This window comes from Lasioglossum baleicum, unplaced genomic scaffold, assembly GCF_051020765.1.
Source record: "Lasioglossum baleicum unplaced genomic scaffold, iyLasBale1 scaffold1838, whole genome shotgun sequence".
Taxonomy (NCBI): domain Eukaryota; kingdom Metazoa; phylum Arthropoda; class Insecta; order Hymenoptera; family Halictidae; genus Lasioglossum; species Lasioglossum baleicum.
In genome coordinates, this window is record NW_027470897.1 from 1 (window position 1) to 24,601 (window position 24,601).

At 35.4% G+C, this 24,601-nt stretch overlaps 3 protein-coding genes across 3 annotated transcripts; 1 reads left to right on the forward strand and 2 right to left on the reverse strand.

Annotated features, from left to right (window-relative positions):
* Nucleotides 1-2,963: 2,963 nt before the first annotated feature.
* Nucleotides 2,964-3,671, reverse strand: LOC143221036 (uncharacterized). The gene has a single exon (XM_076446578.1). The coding sequence runs from the start codon at nt 3,669-3,671 to the stop codon at nt 2,964-2,966; it is 708 nt and encodes a 235-aa protein (XP_076302693.1).
* Nucleotides 3,672-5,054: 1,383 nt separating this feature from the next.
* LOC143221037 (uncharacterized) lies at nt 5,055-10,270 on the forward strand. The gene is given in 21 exon segments (XM_076446579.1): nt 5,055-5,163; nt 5,257-5,336; nt 5,402-5,566; nt 5,649-5,846; nt 5,934-6,024; nt 6,027-6,598; nt 6,681-7,012; nt 7,813-7,961; nt 7,964-8,193; nt 8,196-8,281; nt 8,355-8,538; nt 8,628-8,835; nt 9,122-9,274; nt 9,352-9,372; nt 9,375-9,493; nt 9,495-9,554; nt 9,557-9,618; nt 9,700-9,715; nt 9,717-9,829; nt 10,121-10,236; nt 10,239-10,270. Coding segments are annotated over 21 exon segments (3,096 nt in total).
* A 12,130-nt stretch (nt 10,271-22,400) lies between these two features.
* On the reverse strand, nt 22,401-23,909 carry LOC143221038 (pancreas transcription factor 1 subunit alpha-like). Its single transcript, XM_076446580.1, has 3 exons — nt 23,638-23,909; nt 22,815-23,134; nt 22,401-22,540 (listed from the first exon to the last, which is right to left on the reverse strand). Exons 1-3 carry the CDS (start codon nt 23,907-23,909, stop codon nt 22,401-22,403), a joined length of 732 nt encoding a protein of 243 aa, XP_076302695.1.
* Between the last annotated feature and the right edge of the window lie 692 nt (nt 23,910-24,601).

Genomic DNA, 24,601 nt, shown 5'->3' on the forward strand with positions numbered 1-24,601 from the left:
TGTAAATTTCTACTCTTCTTTAGCCAAAAAATCGCCGAGTGCAAAGGGTTAAAATGAAAATTGTAAAAAGAAAAGTTTCTTCGACTACAGCAAACGAGAAATATATTTTGGGATTAAATTGAATATGAATCATTTTATGTTAAACAAAAACCTTCAGTTAACTAACCAATTAAGGATTACGGTTATTAATCGATAGAGAGAGAAGACTCGATTCTTCTTTACTATTTCTGCTTACCTCATTTTGGAAGAGTACTATCGTAAACTACAGTCAATCACAAACACTATACTGACTCTGATCAGTCCACTCGCTGAGAATATAAGGCAGCTTAGCAGAAGCGATTATCGAGTTGTCGACCATGCATATAGCGTATTGCGTTAAGACACATTAACAATATCGTTATTTCACGTATATTTAAACTTCTTCAATTTTTCCATCCTCCGCTTTACTACTATATCGCAGAAACTACCGAGTGGTGTAACGAGATTCGAACCAAAAAAAAGGAAAAAAAAACAATGAAACAGCCGGTAAAGAATTTTCCATTTTCTGATAATTCTGCCAATTAAAAGACTTCGATCTATTATCGAATGTAATTTATAATTTATGAAGCAGAAAGAGTACCGAGAAATTCTTCGGGGTCGAATGAATCCATTATGTCCGACAACAATGCAAGATAGTGATGAAGAAATATGATATATGCGAGTCAGTGAATCAAGCGACTGTATGTAAGTCCATGTGTCAACTAGAAAGGGTATGAAAATATATCCCAGATAAATTTAATCGCTCCACGGGCTATTTAAACAGTAGTTAACTATGTACAAACTAATTTAATTAGATAACCAAATGCGTCTTCATCGGTTGGTGGTTATCAACTTACATTACCAGTCATAAGTTTGTTTATTTAGGTTTCTTTATTAAAACAATGATAATTATTCTTCGTCGACGCGACAATGAACTTCTCGTTCATCGATTTCCATGATTTTTTAATTTGTTGCATTCGAAACAATTTCTTTTTTCGCGTGTAAGAAAAGCAAAGCTGTTGACTTTGGAGATATTTGAGAAAAAGTTTCGACATCGTATTTGTAACAGTGTTGGTTCGTTGGTACACAATTATTACTTACGTACTGTTCCCCAAAATCCAACAGTCCAATGTATATAACGGGTGAACTCGTCAGAAAGATAACACATACTAGATTGGAACAAAAATTTTCTCCAGCTTTCTTTAACGTACAAAGAACCTGAAAGCTCGCTGCTGCTTTTCACGTCGCACAAGTGAAACAAAAACAATTTCGTCACTTGGATGAATATCAAAATCTAGCCTAACTTAATCTCGAGGTAAATATAGAATTGGATATTCGGTCTAACTGCAAGTGAAGTTGGGTTTGTTTATTCGGAGAGATTTATTAGGAACGTGGGGTGCAAATTTAAATTTTTTAGCAACTTATACGACATTGAAATTAGAAATGTATTATAGTTTATACGTCAATGTTTCCAATGAGAAATATTTGATATATCAGGTAAGTTCGTTCGCGGTGATATTTACATTCCTCGTCACGATTTATAAACTATATCGATGATTAACGTGTTTGTCAACGAAATAGGAAGTAGAACAAAAGGGCGACTAAATTTTTTCTTAATATTTAAAGGTTTATTCGACGTATAATTTTAAATGGTAAAAGTAAAAACCGGAACGAATTTATGGGACGACCTAATATAAATAATCTACCACATCTCGCCTTTTTATACGTCGTAAAGGGAACCATAGAGGAGATTCGAGTGAAACCCATGATTCTGACAAGTTCACCCGTTATGTATAGTGTTTATAGAAATACTAGATAACAAACCTATGATGGCGCGTCACAAGTGCGTATATTATAGACAGAGAACGAAAGTATAGTGTCGAAAGTTTTTCACAAATATCTCGAAATTAAGGCTAACCACCTGTTACGTGCAAAGGAGAAAGTTGTTCGAGATCTTCGCGTCTATAACATAGTCAAAAATCATCAAAAATGAAGGCTAAGAAGTACACTGACGAATTCAGTATTCATCGTCGAAGGTTCGTCAGATTATGGATTGAAATATTATTTATTATACATTTACTAGAGATACGTAAGGTTCCAGAAAATGTATGATTACACGCTCTGTCGTTAGAAATAGAGATGATGATATCTGATAACGGAAGGTAGAATTCGACGAAGTTTAAATTGACTAGCGGGAAAAGCCGTCGATAAAAGCCCAAACGTGATACGATATCAGATATTCCGCGTCTAGTTAGAATCAACGAATCGTAAATATTCTACTTTTTTAAGTTTGTAACAGAAAATATGAAAATTTGTATTAATGAGAATTTGGAAAAATTACTTACGATAATCCTTTCCGTTCTTCGATATGTAGTGGTAGGTATTTTTGGATTTCGAAAGATTTTCGAAACTGTTGTTTATAACTATTTGATAACCATCTAACGAGCAACGTTTAACGAGTTCGATACGCGGGACTTTAAATATAAAGTCCGGGAGGGACTTCCCAAGTCGAGATATCGATAAAGAAGGTTGTACGGCTGGTGTTATCGTGTGCTATGTCTATGGAAATGGGAAAATTACAATAGTGCAGCTAATTTATAACAAAACAAGAACGGAAATGAAATGATAGAAGAGTATCAAAGGATGTTGAAGATATGATTTAATTACTGGTATAAATAATTGCTAATTTTATTGTAACAACTGATAATTCAATATCGATTCACAAAATTAATTAATTGATTAGTTACATTTATTCATATTAGTTTGATATAAAACAATAAGTAATAATTATTTATGCTAAATAAGAATAATGAAAATCTGTACAATAAATAAACTCTAAAACAACAGCTAGTAATTAGGCTATATACAATCAAATCTTGATATCAAAAATATGTACAACTTTCTTATAATGAAGGATATTGAATTTCGATATATTTAGAAAAGATCTAAGCGATTTGCAGAACCATAACAGAAATAATATTATGCGGCGGAGTGTCCTGAAATATAGGTCTGCCATTGTCATCTTTGTAATTTAAAAGATCTACATCCATGATACTCTTTAAGCCAATTTTTTCTGCCGCTTTTCTTGAGTACAATGACGTATACACTCCAAATACGAAACCGACATCCTGAAGGCCTCTTGCAAAAGAAATTCCTGCAGTCATCAGTTTCCTCGAAAGTCCTCTTTTACGGTATTTCTTGTCTACAGCGATTGCATAAAATTCGACGGCTGCCTTAGAACTTGGAAATTTTTCATATAAATCAGCCTTTTCACTAATTTCAGATAGATAATGGAAATATTGTTTCATTAATCTGTTGGTAGGAGGATTGTTACTGAATGCCGCGGAAACACCATCAGCGCCATATTGGTACTTCGGATTCTTGCTAACTATCATCAGATTCACACCAATTATCCTTTTGAATGATTTTTCGACCGCTATAATACAAGGCGAGAAACTAAAAATCGCTCGTATCAATTTCTCATGATCGATTTTCATTGATTCTTTCTCCTCGGTTGTCAATTGGTTATTTTCTCTCAAACTCTTCAACATAGTCTCTTCCATATCGAAATTTTCGTGTAAGAAAAGTAAGATCTCTGGTAAATGTGTCTCGTTTGCCAATTCGAGAACATAAAGATCATTGTACTGCTGCATTTTTATGTCAAAAGTTTGAAAACCAAAATAGAAACAAAACAGAAATCTGCTTTACCATCATATTCTTATTTCAGAAGGTTCGTCTGAAACAAAATTATGTATTATATTTTGATCTTTTATTTTGATATATTTTGATATATTATATTTTAATTCTTTTATACAGATAGTAGAAAAGTGTTATAAAACAATTATTCTCAGAATTAGATTTCTAACGAACCTAAGTACTACTTACACTATTCGAATATAAATTCTTGAAAAGTAGCATACGTACTATGCGGAATTGATAAGTCAACGAATGGGACGTCAAGGTAACTCTCTTTCACTCGCTCCATCTATCCCTACTTTGTCTTATACAGTGGCACGTGTTGACATATAGTAGAATTGGCAACTTGATATTGTTATTGAAAGAGCTACGGGACAAAAACGATAGATTCCGCTAATGTAGCATCACACGCGATGATGAAACACTCCATCTGTGTTAAGTCTATGGTATTAGTGACGCTATCAGCCAATACCAAAAATACGTGAGAAAAAAGATAGGGATACTCTATTCTAACCAATCAGTTAGACTTGCCAATTTACTAGCTGCTAATAATACTAGAGTTACTACACCTTGTAAAATTCACGAAGAGTTCTAATTCGTTGATATTAGCGAATGAATCGTAAGACATTTATCGTAATCATTTATTAATGATTTTTTACATTAATGAAAAAATTAATAATAAAAGTTTTTAAACGTTTAGAAATCTGTAAATGAATACAAAATTAATAATCGAAAGTTGATAATTTATAATGTTTAACATTCTAGTCGCAATATGTAGGAAACTTAAAATCTATATTTGAAAGAATCGGAAATCATGAGATTAATAGAATTAACATTAAGAAATAATTAGATATAATTATTAATGTAATTATCGATGTCTTATTTTTGAACATGCTCTTCCATTTTCGCGGCAGAGCGTGCAGCTGCGCATGCGCACGCCAGGCGCGACAACAAAATAAGATGGCTGACCAGCGAAACAAATAGAGCGCCGTTGTAAATAACAATTCGTTCAAGCACATTTCGAAACAGGATTTCTTTAAAGAAAAGGTGGTGCACGGTACTCTTGGAGCGCCTCGGTGTCGGTGCTTCGTGTTTCCACGGTGTGGAATTGTTTGAGCGACGGGCAACCTGCAGTCGCACATTCCAAGCCACGATTCACCGTTGAATGCGTCACGCGTGTACACGAGAATTGAGGAGAGCAGTAAAGGAAGGAACAAGCCGAGGATCATACATTGCCAGGATGCAATTGCGAAAGCGAGGTTACCTCGTGTCACATCTCCGCTTACGGCTCGCCTAGCTCCTCATGCTAGTCTCGTCTTCCGAATTGCTTGGAACACAGCATGAAGGAGATGCTTGGAGGGTGCTGCGTGTGTTCTGACGAGAGGGGTTGGACTGAAAATCCACTGGTGTATTGTGATGGCCAAGGTTGTACCGTTGCTGTACACCAAGGTTTGTTTATTACATTAATTTTAATCATGTACAAAGTCATATGTTTTGAACGAGGGAATTCAATTATAATTCTATGCTGCAATGATTTTACAGCTTGCTATGGAATCGTTACAGTACCTACAGGTCCTTGGTATTGTAGGAAATGTGAGTCACAGGAACGTAGTGCACGTGTGGTAAGTTTCATGAGTGAGTGCTTTGAAAATTATATTGTTAAAATGACTCTTGAATTATTTAACAGCGCTGCGAATTATGCCCAAGTCGAGATGGAGCTCTTAAGAGAACAGATCAGGCTGGATGGGCACACGTGGTCTGTGCACTTTATATACCAGAAGTTAGATTTGGTAACGTGACAACAATGGAACCAATTATTTTACAATTGATACCATCTGAAAGATTCAGTAAGGTAAAGATTTTGTTAAAATATGTTTGTTAAAACAGATTTCCAATGATTATTTAATTCAAAATATATAACATAATCATTTCAGTCATGTTACATATGTGAGGAACAAGGGAGAGGTAGTAGAGCAAATGTAGGAGCCTGTATGCAGTGCAATAAGACTGGCTGCAGGCAGCAATTTCATGTTACTTGTGCTCAGGCTCTTGGCTTGCTCTGTGAAGAAGCTGGCAATTATCTAGATAATGTTAAATATTGTGGATATTGTCAGCATCATTACTCGAAATTGGTTTGTATCATACCACTTTAAGAATCTTCAAAAAATTCAATTAATAGATTAAGTTAATAAAAGATAATCATATTATTTCGCTTATAGAAAAAAGGTGGTAACGTTAAAACAATACCACCTTACAAGCCAATACCTGCTGATAATGGCTCATCAGATTCGTCTCCTGAAAAGGAAGCAGAGACCCGATAAAATCTTCGTCAAGTGGTAAACGAAAGAGTTCAAGTTCCAAATCCGCTACAAATTCTAAAAACAAATCGAATACTAGTCCAAGTCTAGAAATAAATGGCATTGCTGACGACAAAAACAGTAGCGGCCGTAATACACCCAAAGACAACACCACAAATTCCAGTAAATTCACCACTTCCAACTTCGTAGAAACGATCGTCACCCAATCGGAGAGTGTGTTTGGACATGACGGCACCACGTCTACCACTGCCGCAGTGGCCCCAACGACCATTAAATCCGGATCAAACTCGAGCTCCGGTCACAAAAACAGTGGGCAAATGAAATCGAATTCCTCATCGTCGAACAAAACTTCGAGCCACAGTAAAAAAAGAAAAACAGGGGCACGAACGCCAACTGTAATAGGGAACGAAAATTCAAATCAGTCAGTCAGCTCTGAAGCCAGCGGTTCTGTTGTGGTTGCTGTGAGTTCTGTCGTACAGCAAGCTGTATCAAGCAATAACGTCCAGACAACCATAACGGAAGCGACGAGCTTAAGTACGACTACCGAACCAGAAAAGTCAAAAAAGGTATATAATGATTCGTACAAAAAATTTCATTTCATAATATCGTATTTTAATATATCTTATATTTTGAAATATTCTTGTTAAGGTAAAAGTTGAGAGTCCTATTCAGTCATCGCCGAGTGCTCCAATCACTACAGAAGCAACTACAACACCTGTGATAATGGCAGTAACGCAATCTCAGTCATCGGTTGTTACCCAGTCACCGACAACCACATCGAATAGTATAGTCGTATCTGTCCCGTTAACAGCAACTTCGTTATCTAGTACAGTTCAGAGTGTGGTAACAAGTGCTCCAACACTGTACCAACAGCTGCAACAAAGTATTATAACTACTGCCGCTACCACGGAACCCAGAACGAGTGCTATGTCAAACACTGAAAGGTTTGTCACGGAAGAAGCTCCTGCCAAGAGATCTCGGTAAGTTCGAATAAAGTTTTTGGTACTAATACTATTTATGATACACGTTTAGCAGAAATATCGTAATAATAACTATTGTGATTATATATTATATTTTTATTAAGAATTAATAAGCAAAATAATTATTTCAATAAAATACATATATAATATAAAAAAAATTAACAAATTTATGATTCGTGCGTGTTGTGTGCAATTTAAAATGCGCGCCAAAACTAAAGGCATCAAAATGGCTGACTTACTGGATAAACAAGCCCTTTTGTTTTTAACCTCTTCTTGCGGTTCGTAAAAATTATTCAGGTAGAAAAATCTTATTGCGTATGCATTTATGGTAGTATGCAAAATATCGTTTCATTAGGACGCGACTGCATTGTTTAAAATATTCGGGAAATATAGTGACGATTGGAAGATGTCCGCGGCAATGTTATGGGTTGTACAAATACAAAAATGAATTCAGAACAATTTTTTATTTTATTTTTGTGTAATGTAAATTGCAAAGAGTTGTTGGCAGGGAGAAATTATTGTGAACGACTGTAATTTTCTTGACGTCCTCTGATTCGTCTGTAGCTTTAAGGACACTTTGAGGTTATGTTTGTTTTTTCTACCTCAAGGGGCCTCAAGGGCAATGAACGAAGGAAAGGAGTAACGTGATATAAGTGGCAGTGCACAACGGTCCGTTTATTTTGCATTTTATATACAATCAGTTTTGCAGAATTTTAAAAATATTTCAATCTTAAAAGCTATACAGGGAGAGCTAACCAATACAACTGAACAAATAAATCTCAATTTCATTGCTTTCTCAGTTCTCAATCATCAGATAAACAAGAAAAGCCTCGCAAACCAAAACGTGGATCATCAAATAGTCAACCAGCACTGCCACAAATACAGCCACAGTCACAGCAGCAACAGCAACCTCTACCAATAGCATCATCTATAGTAACATCTGTATCTAGCAAACGACATCTAAGAGAGGAGGAAGAAGTAATCATCAAACTCCTCCACCTGCCATAACTGTGGCACCTGTACCATCCATTATTCAAGGACCAACATTGAGTGGTGGTCATTTTAGTAACGTTAACTCTGGTTCTGTGAACACTATGGGTCCTACTGTCAAGGAGTCTCCGCCAAGCAGTCCTGGATCTGAAAGTATGAGCAGTAGTGGACCAGGAAGAAGGAAAAGGAAAGTGCAAGTGCAGCTTCTACAACACCAACACCCTCTGCCTCGAGTACTCCAACGCTTACAAATCCAAAAGAAGAGAAGGATGTTAAATTGTAAGAAACAAAAATTATTGATATATAAATATAGCTTATTATTATATATATTATAATTTGACGTATAAATTAGGTTCCAGAATGGAGTTAGTGCACCACATATGTTAGGAAATCAGTTAAATCCAACTTCCACAATGGCACAAAAAATGTCTGATACTCTTTCTCAAGAGTTGGAAGCACATTCTATTTTTACAGAAGCTAGTAATTCTACAACGAATTTAGTTGGTCCACAACTACATAGTCGAGTAATTGCATCTGTAGGTATTTGAATATAAATTTATTACTTTTAATAACTAGGAAAGGAGATCTGATCTCGCGCTTTAATATTGACATATTTTACGAATAGATACGATCCAATCAAACCGGTGCACCGCCGACATCGTTTTCCTCGGTTTTTAATACCACCAGCAATACGAATACCAACACTAGTGCTAATACAACCAACACTGGTTCTTTAGGCGGTGGTGCAATACCCCAAACATTAGATCAGCTTTTAGAGAGACAATGGGAGCAGGGAAGTCAATTTCTGATGGAGCAAGCCCAGCACTTTGACAGTGAGTGTACGGCAAGGAAAAACATGCTTTCAGTCGCATGGGTTTGGTAAAATGGGGTCTTTCTTTTTGATTGAAAAATCAATGCATGAATCAATGCTCTTTTCTTTTTCTTCTCTTAATTTTTTTCAATTTTTTTTTTTTTTTTTTTTTTTTTTTTTGCATATATCTTACAATAATACATTCATACAATAGTTATATAAAATTATTGCTTTCTGGGTCGTTTGATCCATTAATCCTAACATAAATCAAAGAAATGTTTCATAAAATATAAAATTTTTTTTTACAGTCGCTTCCTTACTTTCTTGTCTTCACCAATTAAGGGCAGAAAACCTTAGGTTAGAGGAGCATGTAAATAGTCTTCTGCAAAGGAGAGATCATCTGTTGGCTGTGAATGCTAGACTTGCAATCCCTTTAACGACTCAGCCTAGTGCTCATCCAGGTAATGTATTTGACTTTTATGATGAACATTTTCAATATGTAACCATTTTAATACTTATTTTGCTCGTAAATTATCAGTGAACAACATACATCCAACAGTCATCCATCTCATCCTAATGTTCCACACCCTGAAGTCCCACCAGGAGCAGCGGCCGCCGTTCCTCGAGTGAGTAGGGAACCACGAGTGAACAACACATATATGGCCCATTCAAGTTCTAGTAACCCATTCTACGACCATGGAAAATGGCTTGCCTCCTGATCCGTCTCCTCCAGCTGCAGGCTTCACTTTCGCCAGTACCAGCATCGAACATCATTGGTTGCACCGCAACCAAGTCCAACAATCAGGTAACGTATTTGTTCTGCATTTGATATGACGAGTTCTGGTACTGGCAAAAATTAGTTCTCTCTGCCGATTGTTATGAACAGACACAGCCCGGCTGGAAGCGGGTAGCCACCAAGGACAACCTAGTAATATTGTATCTCCGGCACCGACTAATAATTCTGGCGTAGTGAGAAACTCGTCCGTTACACCGGATCCTCTGCGTGGGGTTCCAAGGTAAGAAATCCTTCTCATTTTATAAGATCTTATTTTTTATACAGATTTATATCTTGGATAATTAAAATTTGAAATTTGGAGCTATGATGTTAACTTGTTCTTTTGCTATATAAATCATTATATTACTTTTATAATAGAATTTGAGTCATGAATATATTTAGATCGTGCATGCATGTATAACGAATAGAAATATTTTAGATATAAGAATTATACTTTAATGCATTTTTACAGAGAGTGATTTAAATAGGAAAAGTGGGAAATAATTTTAAGTAGAAGCTTCGTATGTTTCAGGTCAGTGCCACAATCGTCGAGTAATTACATGCCTTCGATGTACCAACCTACAATGTCCAGTTTGACAAGTAATCAAGTAGGTAATGTTCATAATCTTCATTCACATGGACCTTCTCCACAAGTCATGGACCGCCTGGAAAACCCAGCTGAAGATAGGTGGAAACAAAGGAAGAATATACTGCGCCTGACAACAGCAGACGTGGTGAGGTGTTATCGCCGACCGAGACGTGTTACCACCCTTAAAAATGAACACAAGGGAGTCGTTTATCCTTTGTGTTTCTTTGCTGATTGGCTCGATCTCTGACTGCGATCTCTGCTCGATAAAGTGTGATCAATTCGGTAATTCAATACTTATAGACTGGGAATCGTTATATATGATATTAAACAAAACATTTGCATTTATCGATATATGTAATTCACGATTTTATTCCGTTATGAATAGAGCTGGTGAATAGACGTGTGTTTATACATTTCTATTGTTTCTTGGCGAATTTCCAAGAGCAGTTTTACTGGCTCAAAGTTAGGTTAGATTCACAATAAGCATGATAACAAAGGCCTTGCAAATTCGAACGAAGAAGCAATCTAGAAGTAGAATCATTTTTTCTTTTCTTTTTCTGTCCTTCCTTTGGTTGCACGTCATCGAGCACGTCTGAGACAATCTTTAGATCATTTTACATCATTGTCATTAACATCATTTGATAAAACAGCAAATCCGCAGATGTACAAATTTTAGATTGTAAGTTAATCTATCGCGACGAATAGCAATAATAATTATGCAGTAAGTGTACATTTTACATAAAAGGAAAGGAAATTGCGTGTGGATTTGGTGGTACGACAAAGTCACCCATCTTTTTTCTACCAAGGCATCTCTTACGTAGATGTTTCGTCGCTATCTTAATAAATTAGTTTCTCGGGTTTTTTTTAGCGCACCACTTTTGACACATCGCAAAAAATGCCTACACCTTTCAAGTTAAACTTATAAATGTCTTATAATTGATCCATTTCACGGTCGAACCGATATATATTCGAATCTTATACATGTAAAACGTACTACATACTTAGTCGTGTAACTTGAGCACTGCCTTCCACCAATAAAATGGCCGTGAAACGGATCGAATAGTTATTTTTCTTTATAGTATGATGGTTTTTATGGTTTCTTTGGAACAGTTAATTGAACTGTTATCGTTAGACGGGATTTAAGGAAATGGTCGAGGTTGTGTCTAAACAGAATGTTTCACACGCGCTTCGTTTTCGCATAAGGGATTTATTTACGATTATTCTTGGTTGTACCTTGCCTTTCTCAATGGCAGCACACATGTTATTTGTCTTAAAGTATCAAGAATATCGAATTTCGACCTTTGTCGATGCGAGACGCATAATCAAAAAACAAAAAAAAAAAAAAAGAATCCATCGTTAAAGGATTAAAGTATAAAAAAATTAATGAAAGGACTTTCGCTCAAAGTTAGAGCTGCATTTGAATGAACGAAATTCAACTTATTGAAGATAAGGAATTATAATGGGGGGACTAGTTTCCTGTCTCTCGGTTCCCCAAAGTAAAAAGAAAAACATTAGTAGCAATGGAATAATCTGTCTTTCCGTATTAAATGAATCTATACTTTACTGTTATAGATATGAATTTCTTGTCTTCTTTTTGGTAATTTTATTTTAATTATTATTATTAATAAATAAATGTAACTAGGTGTTCATAACTAATCCCTTCGGTTCTATTGTAGAAAATGAAATTTTCTAAGAGACAAGTTGATATTACCGTTTTGTGTTCTCAATTGAAAAGTATTATTTTTACGGGAAGACGATTTCCGCTAATAGGAAATTGCGAACGTTTTTAAAGGAACCGAGAAGAATCTTTAGATTTACTTTGTACGATAAAAGCGACGATAAACGACTCAGTGATAGATCACGAGGACACCAAGCGTTCAAGATTGCACGCCACCACTCAGGGAAAATCGATTTATTAAAATTCTATCGAATTTTCTTCGTGTACGTCGATTGTACTGAGCACGAAACACTATTTCAGTTATTATACATCTTGGGATCCAAAGGAATGGCTGTATGTCTCATTATTTCATAGTACAGTTCTTCATATAACACGGATTCGTATAACACGTAAAAATTATAGCAATGTTTAAAATAATGACAATGAGACGGACTTATATGACATGCTATATATATATATATATTTAAATTTTCACACTCTAGTTATACATTGCATCTATAAGACATAATTGATGAAAGCGATGTAGTGAAACTATGAATTAAGACGTTAAATGACGATGCTAAGTGATGTAGTTATACTCAGAACCGTACTTTTTTAAAATTTTTCATATTAAAAACTTTTCTTGTATATAAAAAATTATTTGAATTTCAAAGATGTACGATAATCGGTGTGGTATTCGGTGCTATAATTGGAAAATGTGGTATTCATAATTGACGACTTAGTCGAAAATTCGAAAGGGTTTCTAAAAAAGTCAAGTGATCGTCGAAGACAACAGTGCGTTTATACCGATGAGGAGTATTTTATGCGTTTATTATCTCAGTGTAGTATCGCTGTACGTTTTAAGATAATATACGGTACAATAGAAGGACGAGAGGAACAGAGTGAGAGTGAGAGTGAGAGTGAGAGAGAAAGAGAAGCGAGGTAGGAAAAAATCGTGTATAGGGTGAAGTGTTAAAACAGAGAGCAGTTAACAATAATATTTTTACACACAGCAGACCGTGCCAAATTTTTGCAATCGAATCATTGAACTCTCTTGAAACTCTTGAACAACTTATGTTTACGCAATGGTTGCTCGAGATTTTGAGACTGGTATCGCCTTGGTGTAACCTTCTTCCTTTTCTTTTTTCTTTCTTTCTTTTTTTTTTTTTTTTTCAAATTGAAAATGAAGAAAAAAAAAGAAATTCAACTTAACATAGCTTGACAATTTCGACATTTCCATGCTCTCGTTTATTTTGTGTTCACTTTCAATTATTCGTGTACAAATAAATTATTGTGTTCCTAATCCACTATGGATTGACTATCGGAGATTTTGTCGCTTGAATATTTGACCTTAATTTGACCAAAGTCTTCTCTATTCTGGACTACATTGGATTTATACAGAATGGATAAGGGAATAAAAGCAGAAATGTTTTCATGCTCAAAACTACAAAAATAAGCGTTTGAATAAAATTGTACCAACTTTTAAGATGCAGAGTCTTTTTCTTTGATAAATTTTGTATAAACCCAATGTGACTCCGTCCATTAGGATTTTCTATTCGCTTGTAGTTTAATTGTAACTTAAATGTTTGGTACAAACTTACATACTTATGTACACAATGATCATGCGTGTAGAATAGATGTATCATTAGATTCGTTTATATTAAGAACTTAGTACACCCATGGTAACTACCGAACAAGCTAATTGTTCTAAACGCAGTGAAACAATGGGCAAAATTTATTTATTCGAATGATAAATTGCAGACTGCTCGAGTGCACTAAGAAAGAGACTATGTACTTCCATGAATAAGATGGAAATATTTTCGTTCTCGAAACCTTTCTGGGTGTTATTGTTCAGGCAATTGTAAATTGTAAAACCTCAACAACGTCCAGGCGGCAACAATGCTTTGATTGGTCGAAATATTGGCACAAACCGTACCGTAGCATTTTGATACTCAAGATCTCTTCGCAAAGAGTCACTGTTGGACAGTTAAATGGAAAAAATAAAAAAGGAAAAAAAAAAAATGAAAAAAAAGAAAAAAAAAATTACAAATGTGTAAGTGAATCAAACTTGGCGCCGTTTGTGAAGCGTGTTTTCATTTTTCTACGAGAGTTAGCTGGTATCCCATCACGCGTCTCTGGACAAACGAACAGAAACAAGCAACTCGCTGTAAAATAATTCTACTTCAAGTGAAAGAGAGAGAGAAGAAACTGGCTGGAAATTGTCAGAGAAGCAAACACGTACTTGTCTCGATGCACTTGTTGGTTTTCTCAAGAAACGTGTCATTTAAATAAGAAACGTATTATGCTAGATATTGTAAAGGAAGAAAAGACAAGGTAAAAAGGTTAAACATGGCCGTTCTTGGGACAGCCTACAATTTGTAGAAAGTGCTATCTATACATGTAAAATAATTGGAAGGATGTATCACGGGGACACTTCAAAGGTTGCCGCGACCTCTCGCGTGGTATTTTGTATATTTTCAAGCGAGAAACGAGTAGCTAAAAAAATCCGGAGCCGTTTCGTGACGATTTACCTTTAAATTGTCCTCCATTATGTACGTCTTATATTGTACCACCGTGTAAGGAAGCAAGGGAAAAAGGATTAAAAGCATAACCGAGCGAAATGCCATATGTGTTTTCACACAAAGAAGAAAATGAATTTTCTAACGTGAGAAAAGGCTGATTGTTTTTTTAACGTGTTTAACATAACGATTCACCAGTGGCCTCGTCCATCCTTCGAAGACATCCTGAATTTAATCTAGTCGGTGATATGGCTGTTTTAATTTTTACGCGAACACCACCGAGTTCTGGAATTTTATTTTTTAATTCTCACGTTATTTCCATCCCATTTCTCTAACTTTTTTTTTCTGATTCCAGATCTAGGACCTATGTTCTAAGCACATTCTCGTATCGTTACGGAAACTCTTGCTCAAGATTATAGGTAACCATAGGTGCTCATAGGTAGTACCTTAAAAGCAGCATATGTAGGTAGAAATATTCCTATCTATCAGTTTCGTTTTTAATCAATTTTTAACACGCATACGAAGAACGTAAGAGCCACTTGCGTGTTTGTAGCTTGTAAGTAACATCATAGATGTTATTAACGTCACGAGGAATATCTAGAAACTACTGATTTAAATTCAGGAGGAGCAGCGTTCACTAGATTAGGATCTTTACCTCGAATTGAATGCCTAGAAGGTTTCACTTTTATATTTACATCTGTTAAGATTTACACTGTCGAATTGAAAGAAACGAAGATCTTCTTCAGGCGCGTGGGATGGACGAGAGCTCGCAGGAAAAGGTTACCCTGAATAAAGACGACGCTTTTGGCATCGGTGCTGAGTTAATCCGTGCACTCGAATCTATTCTTCGTTGACTGATCAAGAAACCGAAAAACCCAGACACTTCGTCGAAGTGTGTTTATTATTTCTGCACGATGCCTTCAGAAACGTCGTCCCGGAGTCGCGTGGATCGGTTCCGAATCCAGGGATGTAAATCACTGTGCGATACGATTTTGTAATGTAACTGTGCATACGGAATCATGTAATAAAAAGAAGAGTAAACGATGATGAGGCATCGTCCGTTTCGAGCTGCACATTTCCCGTTCCCGGATCCTTCCTGTTTAACACTAGGTTTACGGACGTTTTTGTATACCCATCTTTATGGAGACCCGTCAAACTTACGGGTAAAGAAAACTACGTATTTTCTTCAAAAATAACACCATGAGTTTAATTAAAAACAATTACGATATAAACAAACTTAATATAAGTTGATTAAATCTATTAATATTGTATAATTGGAGCAACTCACCCGTCAAATTCACGGGTCCCGTAAATCTAGTGTTAAGTGAGCTGTTTTCCTTTTTCTTTTTATTTGTAAAATGTACACGTATTATTATCATTTTAACTAATAAAAGTTATATTTTATTTGTTTGATAATTCGAAAATTTCTTCATAGGTCTACCCTGCTATGATATCGAATATTAAGTTGATTTGGAATGATTTACATAATATCCTTACCGTTATTGTCCATCGAAATTTACGTACGCGTTAGAGAGTTCGTTATGTATTTTTGGGAACGAAGAAGAATGGATTTCTTGACTTATGGAAACATAACTGTCTTTAGACAAATCCCTGACGTTTGCCTCAGTGCCGGCCAACGATCGTGGGAAGTCTCACCTGCAACCTCGTCTCTGGCGAATCAATATTACACGAGAATGTGCGAATACTCTATGTTTCATGGATAAAGGCTGAAACACAGTCTCTTATCAGGAAGATCGAATTGTTCCTCTTAATACAATTTTCAACCACCCTCTTTTTAAATATTTTATACTTTCCACGAATTCTCGAGCAATCAAAGATATGATAAAAAGAAAGTGTATATTAGAATACGTTATGATATAACGAAGAACTAACACGTGTGTCTCTTATTATTATTTTCAGTTGATCTTGAGGGGAGAGAAAGATTTAATCCCGCATCACGGCTGGATAATGCTCAATACGAAGTAATAGGATTTTATAGAGCTCGAATTCTCACGCTGGATTTCACCTTGGATCTCAGATTCTTATCTATACGTACGCTTCTAAGGGTGCTACTTGTTAACCCCCTGTCATTTGTCTATCAACGTAAATTTCTCTTCGTTTCTGAATCTCATTCAGACTTGGTTCGAATAATTTAATTTTCACGATCTTATAAATTCAATTTGATAGTTGAAAATAATTAATTTCTTACTTGCGATCACCGTTGTTAACACTAGATTTACGGGGCCCGTGAATTTTTTTGGGCCCCAATTATACAATATTAATAGATTTAATCAATTTATATCAAGTTTGTTAATATCGTAATTGTTTTTAAATTAAACTCATGATCTTATTTTTTTAAGAAAATACATAGTTTTCCTTACTCGTAAATCTGACGGGTCTCCATAAAGATATGTATTCAAAAATGTCCGTAAACCTAGTGTTAATAGATTTAATCAACTTGTATTAAATTTGATAATATCGTAATTGTTTTTAAATTAAACTCATGGTCTTATTTTTTAAGAAAATACGTAGTTTTCTTTAAATCTTAAATCTGACCGGTGTCCATAAAGATAGGAATTCAAAAATGTCCGTAAACCTAGTGTTAATAGATTTAATCAACTTATATTAAGTTTGTTAATATCGTAATTGTTCTTAAATTAAACTCATGATCTTATTTTTTAAGAAAATACGTAGTTTTCTTTAAATCGTAAATCTGTATGGGTCTCCATAAAGAACGTTTGTAAACCTAGTGTTAATAGATTTAACCAACTTATATTAAGTTTGTTAATATCGTAATTGATTTTAAATTAAACTCATGATCTTATTTTTTAAGAAAATACGTAGTTTTCTTTAAATCGTAAATCTGACCGGTGTCCATAAAGATAGGTATTTAAAAACGTCCGCAAACCTAGTGTTAATAGATTTAATCAACTTATATTAAGTTTGATAATATCGTAATTGTTTTTAAATTAAACTCATGGTTTTATTTTTTAAGAAATATACGTAGTTTTCTTTAAATCGTAAATCTGACCCTGACCGGTGTCCATAAAGATATGTATTCAAAAATGTCCGTAAACCTAGTGTTAATCACGTAACTAGAAGAAATTCGTGAAAAATTTAGCCACGATATTATTCTCGATATTTCTAATTGTAACGATATTCACAATCGAATCAAGTGTTACATTGTCTACCCCGACGAATCGTATGGAACACATTATATGGGGGAAGCTACAAGCATAAAAGTGATCCGTCGGGGTGTTCAGGGGACGATGATTTGGCTGGAACTTCAGAAAACACTCCAGTGCAGCTGCCCAGGTATTTGCGTGCCCCAATTTTCACCCTGCGGGGTTAGAGAGCTGATGGGGGGCGTCGAAGGGTGGATGGATGCTCTCTTTTGCTCAAAACACCCCTCATGTATGTAATGGAACCCCAAACTCCTGTCTGTGCACGTAACATTGTTAATTCTGTTCTCAGGTTTCCACGTTCGAACCACGAATTTCATATTCTTCGGTTTACCTTTGGTTTATCCCTTATCGGCGTGCAAGTGGATTTCTCTTGGATGAAACTTGGAGTTTAGGCAGAAACCAAGTGACGGATAGAGAATTTCATTTCTGCGAAATAGTTACAAATCAATTTGTGTGTTTCAATGCTTTCCAAGTAAGATGGAACGGTACCAGAATAGCACATTGGTATGAATTCGATACTCAGAATGATGCGACGATGTTACAACATGAATTCTGAATTAATACTTTATTTGTATGTCACTCCAGCTGCGAGGATAAACACAAGTGCTACCCTTGCGACAAGAGGGTGCTCTTAATGCGCCTGTGATTCGCGGAAGGGGCTGCAGCCGCCATTCTATGGTTTGCTAATTTTCACGGGATCACAGTACCGTGGCGTTCGAGCCGATTAGGTTCAACCCAGGGTATTGAACTTTCACGCCTCCCCTTAACCGCTGGATCTCTCTATGAAGAAGAACTGAAAAGTGATCGAAGCCTCGTACGATATCCATGAACAATAGACATGAATTTTTGATGCATAGTTATTTAGGTATTGGTACCGTTCTTCTTTTAATCCTTTGCGAGCGAGAAACGAAGCTATCGATACACTTGGTGTATACTAAACGATTAAAAATAAGAAATCGAGAGAAATTCTCTGAATTATAAAATATCTACGACGTGGATGAGAATAGTAAAATTATTTTTCGCTATATTCCATGCACCTTTCATTTTGAAAAATTCAAAAAAACTTCTATGTATCTTATGGCACTCGCCCGTAAGGGGTTAATTATATCGAGACGATTAATTTTAGCGTGAAATCAAATATTAGAGAAGATTACGAAGCAAGTGTTGAATACTGATAGAAATATTGTGACACTCGATATTCCAAGATATATAAATGCTAAAAAATTGATGCACCATAAAGTGGCGCGTGATAACGGCAGGTGTATGGACACACCTGCGTCAACTGTAGATAAGTCTGAACGAGTTTTGATCACCTGGTGAATAGTAGACTTTTATTATGAACTACTAATCTCGTTTCTCCTTAATTTTCTTTCACCGTATCTAGAAACTTTATAGTACCTACTACTGATTACTATAAAGTACCGCGTTTCCTCTTAAATTTCTTTCACCGTATCTAGAAACTTTATGATACCTACTAATTAGTATAATAAATTACTTCAAAGTATATACGTTAAAATACTTAGTATGTATCTTTAGTCGCTAATATTATTGAACTATCGTCAATAATTTAAATACATTAAACTAATTATGCCTTAATCTATTAAAATATCTCGATGTATCCGCGTATAAGTTATTAAACATTTTGAACTACGTTCACTGTATTTTTTCGGTAGTTACGCTAGGATACTTGATATAAATTTTGTTAGTTTTATATATATAACAAACTATTTTTATAATTCTTCATGAATCAGATATTCTAAGATATGTCAAATTAGTATAAAGTACCGCGTTTCCTCTTAAATTTCTTTCACCGTATCTAGAAACCTTATGACACCTACTAATTAGTATAATAAATTACTTCAAAGTATATACGTTAAAATACTTAGTATGTATCTTTAGCCGCTAATATTATTGAACTATCGTGAATAATTTAAATACATTAAACTAATTATGCCTTAATCTATTAAAATATCTCGATGTATCCGCGTATAAGTTATTAAACATTTTGAACTACGTTCACTGTATTTTTTCGGTAGTTAAGCTAGGATACTTGATATAAATTTTGTTAGTTATATATATAACAAATTATTTTTATACTTTGTTATATATAATTATTTTTATAATTTTAAAATGAATCAGATGTTCTAAGATATGTCAAATCAGTTTAAATCGTCAGCAAGGAAGAAGTGGAGGAGGAGTACGTTTAGAAAAGATGGAAACCGTTTCGATCCGTCCCAGTGGACACTTATATCGTCCCTAATTGTCCACAAATCGACGACTACCCTCGATTTCCGAACCGTTAAGTACAACCACCCCCGGGGCACCAGGGGCGTTCCGCTAGCTCTCTATTGAGGGGCGCTTGATACAACGGGGTAGAATATGGATTCAATTACACCTCATTGTGCCACGGTGTCTATAAACAATGCTGTTTTCACAGCTGATAGCAGTCCACGTTCTGCTGCGGGTCCACGAACCTAGAAGCTCACCCGGTAGACTAGTCCTTCTCCTGGATGGAACAGTTTGTTCCCTTTCTTTTATTTAAACCTTTGCGCTCGATGATTTCTGGCTACGGAAAAAATATTCAATGTGACACGAGTATCGAGGAAGAAATTCAAAATAAAAATTTCCGCATTTGAATCGGAATATTTACACGAGGATGTTTAAAAACTGAAAATTATTTGCATTCTCTCCGTAGCGGAGCCCTCGAGTTTGAAGACAAATTTTAAATAGCTCCGCTTCAGAGCCCTCGAGTGCAAAGAGTTAAACATTTATTCAATTATCGTTTGTAACTTTCATACACGTTCAATCTTGTAATTAAAAATTTGTCTAGTTTAATATTAACCCATTTGCATCATCATTCTGAACAGAGTCTTCCAAGACTCTCAGTGAAATTAAGTATAACAAACGAACTCTTACTTATATTTGATCCAGAAATTATACATATATTAATATAGCATCATTCTATATGATGCTATAGTATAAACATTTATTCTTTTACATAGTTGCGTGATAAATAAATTTAAAATAGGTAAGAAACAATTATTGAGTGCGGATTATTCCGTTTAATGATGCAAATGGGTTAACCGATAGATTTAAAATGACTATCTTTTGCAGTTTCAAAGAACTGTGACGTACACCTCGGCATAAAGAAGACGGAAGAAATAGCTAAAACAGAAGAAAAGATGATAAAGATAACAGAGGAAAGTCAGTAGATAATGAAGAACAAATTTTGGAAAGGAACAATTTCATCGTGGAATATTTTTCACTTGAAGAGTTTTGAAATGAAATATCAAACGTTGCCTTGCGAAGCATACGATACGTTTAACTATGCTTTTAGCTATAGAAACAGGATGAAAACCAATCGAAGACTTCTCAAGATGATTAAATTTCTATTAGCATAAGCGAACTGTAGTTATACTAATTATATTGTAATGAAGTACCAGATAAAAGCTTTGTTAGTTAACGTGACGGCTTAACCAATGGATCTGCGTAGCTATAAGGCAGAGAACTGTAAGGTTGGAAAATAACGAAGAGGGAAAGGAGGATTCGTGGGAAGATCCGCAGCCGGCGACGCCATTATTCCCGAGTCGCAGAACGTCGCGACATCGCAATATCGACGTACCGCCCACGATTCGCCTTCTCTGTCTCATCCATGTCTAGTTTGTTCCCCTTTCCGACAAACTATACACCAGAATTTGGCGCAGTTTCTACCCTCTGCTTTTTTTTTTCTTTTTTTTGGAGCCTTCCGCCATTTCGTTACGAGGAACGTCGAATTTGCGGTTTTGTCCGAAGTTTTAGAAACTCGAGAAGTATTCGTTTCATTTCCTACAGCTGTAGTCGATGTTGAAACTTAGAAGACTTTTATTAACATAGATTCTGAAAATTGATCAACATAGAGAAGAGAAAGTGAAAGGACACGACACACATGGAAAGTTTATTTGGAAATTTCCTAATTTCAATCGAAAGAATAGAGAAAGTTGGGGTGTAATTGAACTAAACTTAATTTTTGATGGAAAAAAGAATGGAAGAAGTCTTGAATTAAATTTTAATTAGACAGTGTGGAAAAGTATTGATTGTTAGAAGAGCAACAGCTATTGAGAAAGCTATTAAACTAACGTGTTACCTAAAAAATACTACTGTTACAATAATAAGAAATGATATAAAGATGGAATAGAAGAATAGAAAGATTACGATTAAAGTTACGAGATCAGAGGGATGATTGAAAAAACCAATTTGAAACTTCAAGAACCTACTTTATTTGGCTTGAATGGAAACCACGTCGACAGTCGTTCTTTTTCATGTTCATATTTCACGTACAAACGATATCTACTTACATTTTTTTACGCATTCTATGTATATATACAATTGTAACATGAATTCTGCCAGAAAAATTAAAAATCAGTTTTATTGCTTAGGGGAAAGAAAAAATTCTCGACAGAATCTTAGAATTTCGTCCATTTTCCATTTGTAAGCGTAAAGTCACTGCTTTCTTAGCATTTTTAAAAAAACGTAATTCAACGTGTAAATACGTATACTTCGTATTATAAATTCGCTTTGATATTTTACTGAAATTACTCGTTCTAACTTGGCGTTTATTCGACGTTAATTTAGAGAATAATACTGTACTGTTAATAGGACAATTAAACATCGATAACGATAATAATTTCATAATACTGTTCACCGCGTTAATATTGACTAGAGACGTGAACTTATCGATTAGTTTAATTTTTCTGGTTAACAAATTTTGTTCTCCTGGTAACATTCACAATGAGGAAAAAGTAAACGAATGACTAGAAATGTCTGTCCTTAAATACTAAATAACACGAGGCCCGATGCGACTTAATAATTAAAACCTGAGCACTTTATTCGAATGTCGAGCAGTTTTTTGATGTTCTTGGATCCTCCGGGGTCCAAACTTTCGCGTACATCGTCCCATTCGGGGAGATGTCCGATTTCCTGGACCATGAGAGGGAATGAAAAATGAAAGGATTCCCCTCGCTACCTGAAATTTCATCGTTCAGAACAATTAGTACGAAAAACAAATTAAATCCGTTTAAACGACTATTCCTATTTAGTCTCTTAAGATCTTAATACACTTTCTAAGTAACGAATCAACAGAAACCTTATCAAGTAATCGTGAAACAAGTCTTTTAAGTAACAAATCTGTTCATTTTACAAATCAATGAACAATGATTAATTTTTAGAGAAAAAAAAAGGAAAAAGAAACATTATATAATACAGAAAAAAGGTGTGAGTGCGATCGGTATTGGCCTCACCACGAACTATGACCTTCTTAGAGTCGTCTCGACCGGAACACCTTGAGAGACCGCCATTTCCCGTTAGAGGATCGTTACCTTTATCAGCTCTGACTAGTTCATTTAGGAACTTTATATAACCAATTGCCAATTTTAGTGTATCTACTTTAGAGAGTCTCTTTTCGTAAGGGAGAGTAGGTATGTGAGCCCTGAGGCCCTCGAAGGCGTCATTTATGTTTTGCATACGCCTCCTCTCCCTCATATTGGCGGCTTGTCTTTGTTGCACCGCTTGCCTTGGACTTTTCCCTGATGTCCCGTTTCTTCTGTTGCTTTGACTTCGTCTAGAAATCATTATTGTACTTTTTTTAATAGAATAATGACCTCTAGATGCTTATTTCTTAAACAGTCTGAACATTTTTTTTTGGAAAATTAAATCGTAACGACCGATAGACGATAGCAAGGAACAATGTGTGAAATATTTTTTAATAACTCCATGTCCAATCTTATTTTACTTCTTAACAACGAAGTTTAAGTTTAACATTCAGATGTTGCGTCTTTAGAAATTCGTTAATAAAATATAAAGCAAGATCAACCATCTGTTTAACGAACAAAAATGTTCCTTCCATTATCTCCTGCCATCCTCTGTCTGATCAAATTATTTTCGAAATATCCCAATGTAGAATAAAAAATTTAGTAACAGTTCGAATCGACACTACCCTTTCGTTAAGTCAATTTTTCTTACTCCCGAATAATTTGAAAGCCAAGAAAATACAGAATTTTTATTTTCAGATGTCTATTTGGATAATACCGTGTGAAAAAAGGAAATTCTGAAGAGGATACTAACTCTCTGGTGTGATTTTCCTGATCACTGCTGTACGCACTCTCGTTATCGCTGCTGTTCTCATCGTATAAATAAATTTCACTGCCGCTGGTGCTTCCGGTACTCCCAGCAGGATGTGCGGCTAATTGCGACGGAATTGAAGGTAGAGTAGCCGTGGTTGGTGCTCCACAATGCGGCGGTAAAGCTGGAATCGCCGGATTCCCAAGGAAGCTATGTGCCTCGTACATATACTGACGGTTCATCATGTCTAATTCGAGATTATCCATCGAATACATCTTGAAGAAATTCTTGGTGTTTCTTTGTTACTTAAACCTCTGCTTGATTCACGTATCTTACAAATAAATTCTTTGGTACAATGACTAGTATCGTTGACTAATTGAAGTATTCTAATTAAGATCCTCTCACATCCTCTTTCGGTATGAGTAATTCAATCGAATTTATGTTTCAGCTGCAGAAGATGGATAACGTAAAAGACTTCAGTTTCCAATACTCTTTAAGAAGAGGAACTTGGAAGAATTCTCCAGTGATCTCTACTCGACAAATCTCCAATTCGAATCTTTACATCGTGAACAGAGAAACGTGACATTTCCTTCTTGAAGTGATCGAAAATATATTGAAACAATTTCCAAGCCTTATCTAAAGAAAATTAATGTCTTCTTTGAACACTGAGGGACGAATTTATTTAAATTCAACACGAAGAATACCGAAAGGATCCTATTATACCGGGATCAGCAGGTAGATTTTGTTGGAATTTCCTAGAAATTCCTGTTCAAACACCCTCGAACACGTCCCTAAGATTCACTGATACAATCGACACGACACGTGGCCTTACCGCGTGCTAGGAAATACTTCTAAACAGCGGCACGTGCCAACAGAAGACCAGGACACGTGTCCAAGTTTGTTCAGACACTTATCGGAGTGTACTTAATCTTCCCCTGCTGGTCATACTGCAATCTGAGCGAAAATT

Coding starts and splice junctions, on each gene's coding strand:
- LOC143221038 (XM_076446580.1), bottom strand. CDS start 23,909: ATGTATTCGATGGATAATCTCGAATTAGACATGATGAACCGTCAGTAT. Junction 23,135..23,637: donor CAGGAAAATCACACCAGAGA/GTTAGTATCCTC, acceptor AATGATTTCTAG/ACGAAGTCAAAGCAACAGAA. Junction 22,541..22,814: donor TAAGAAGGTCATAGTTCGTG/GTGAGGCCAATA, acceptor ATGAAATTTCAG/GTAGCGAGGGGAATCCTTTC.
- LOC143221036 (XM_076446578.1), bottom strand. CDS start 3,671: ATGCAGCAGTACAATGATCTTTATGTTCTCGAATTGGCAAACGAGACA.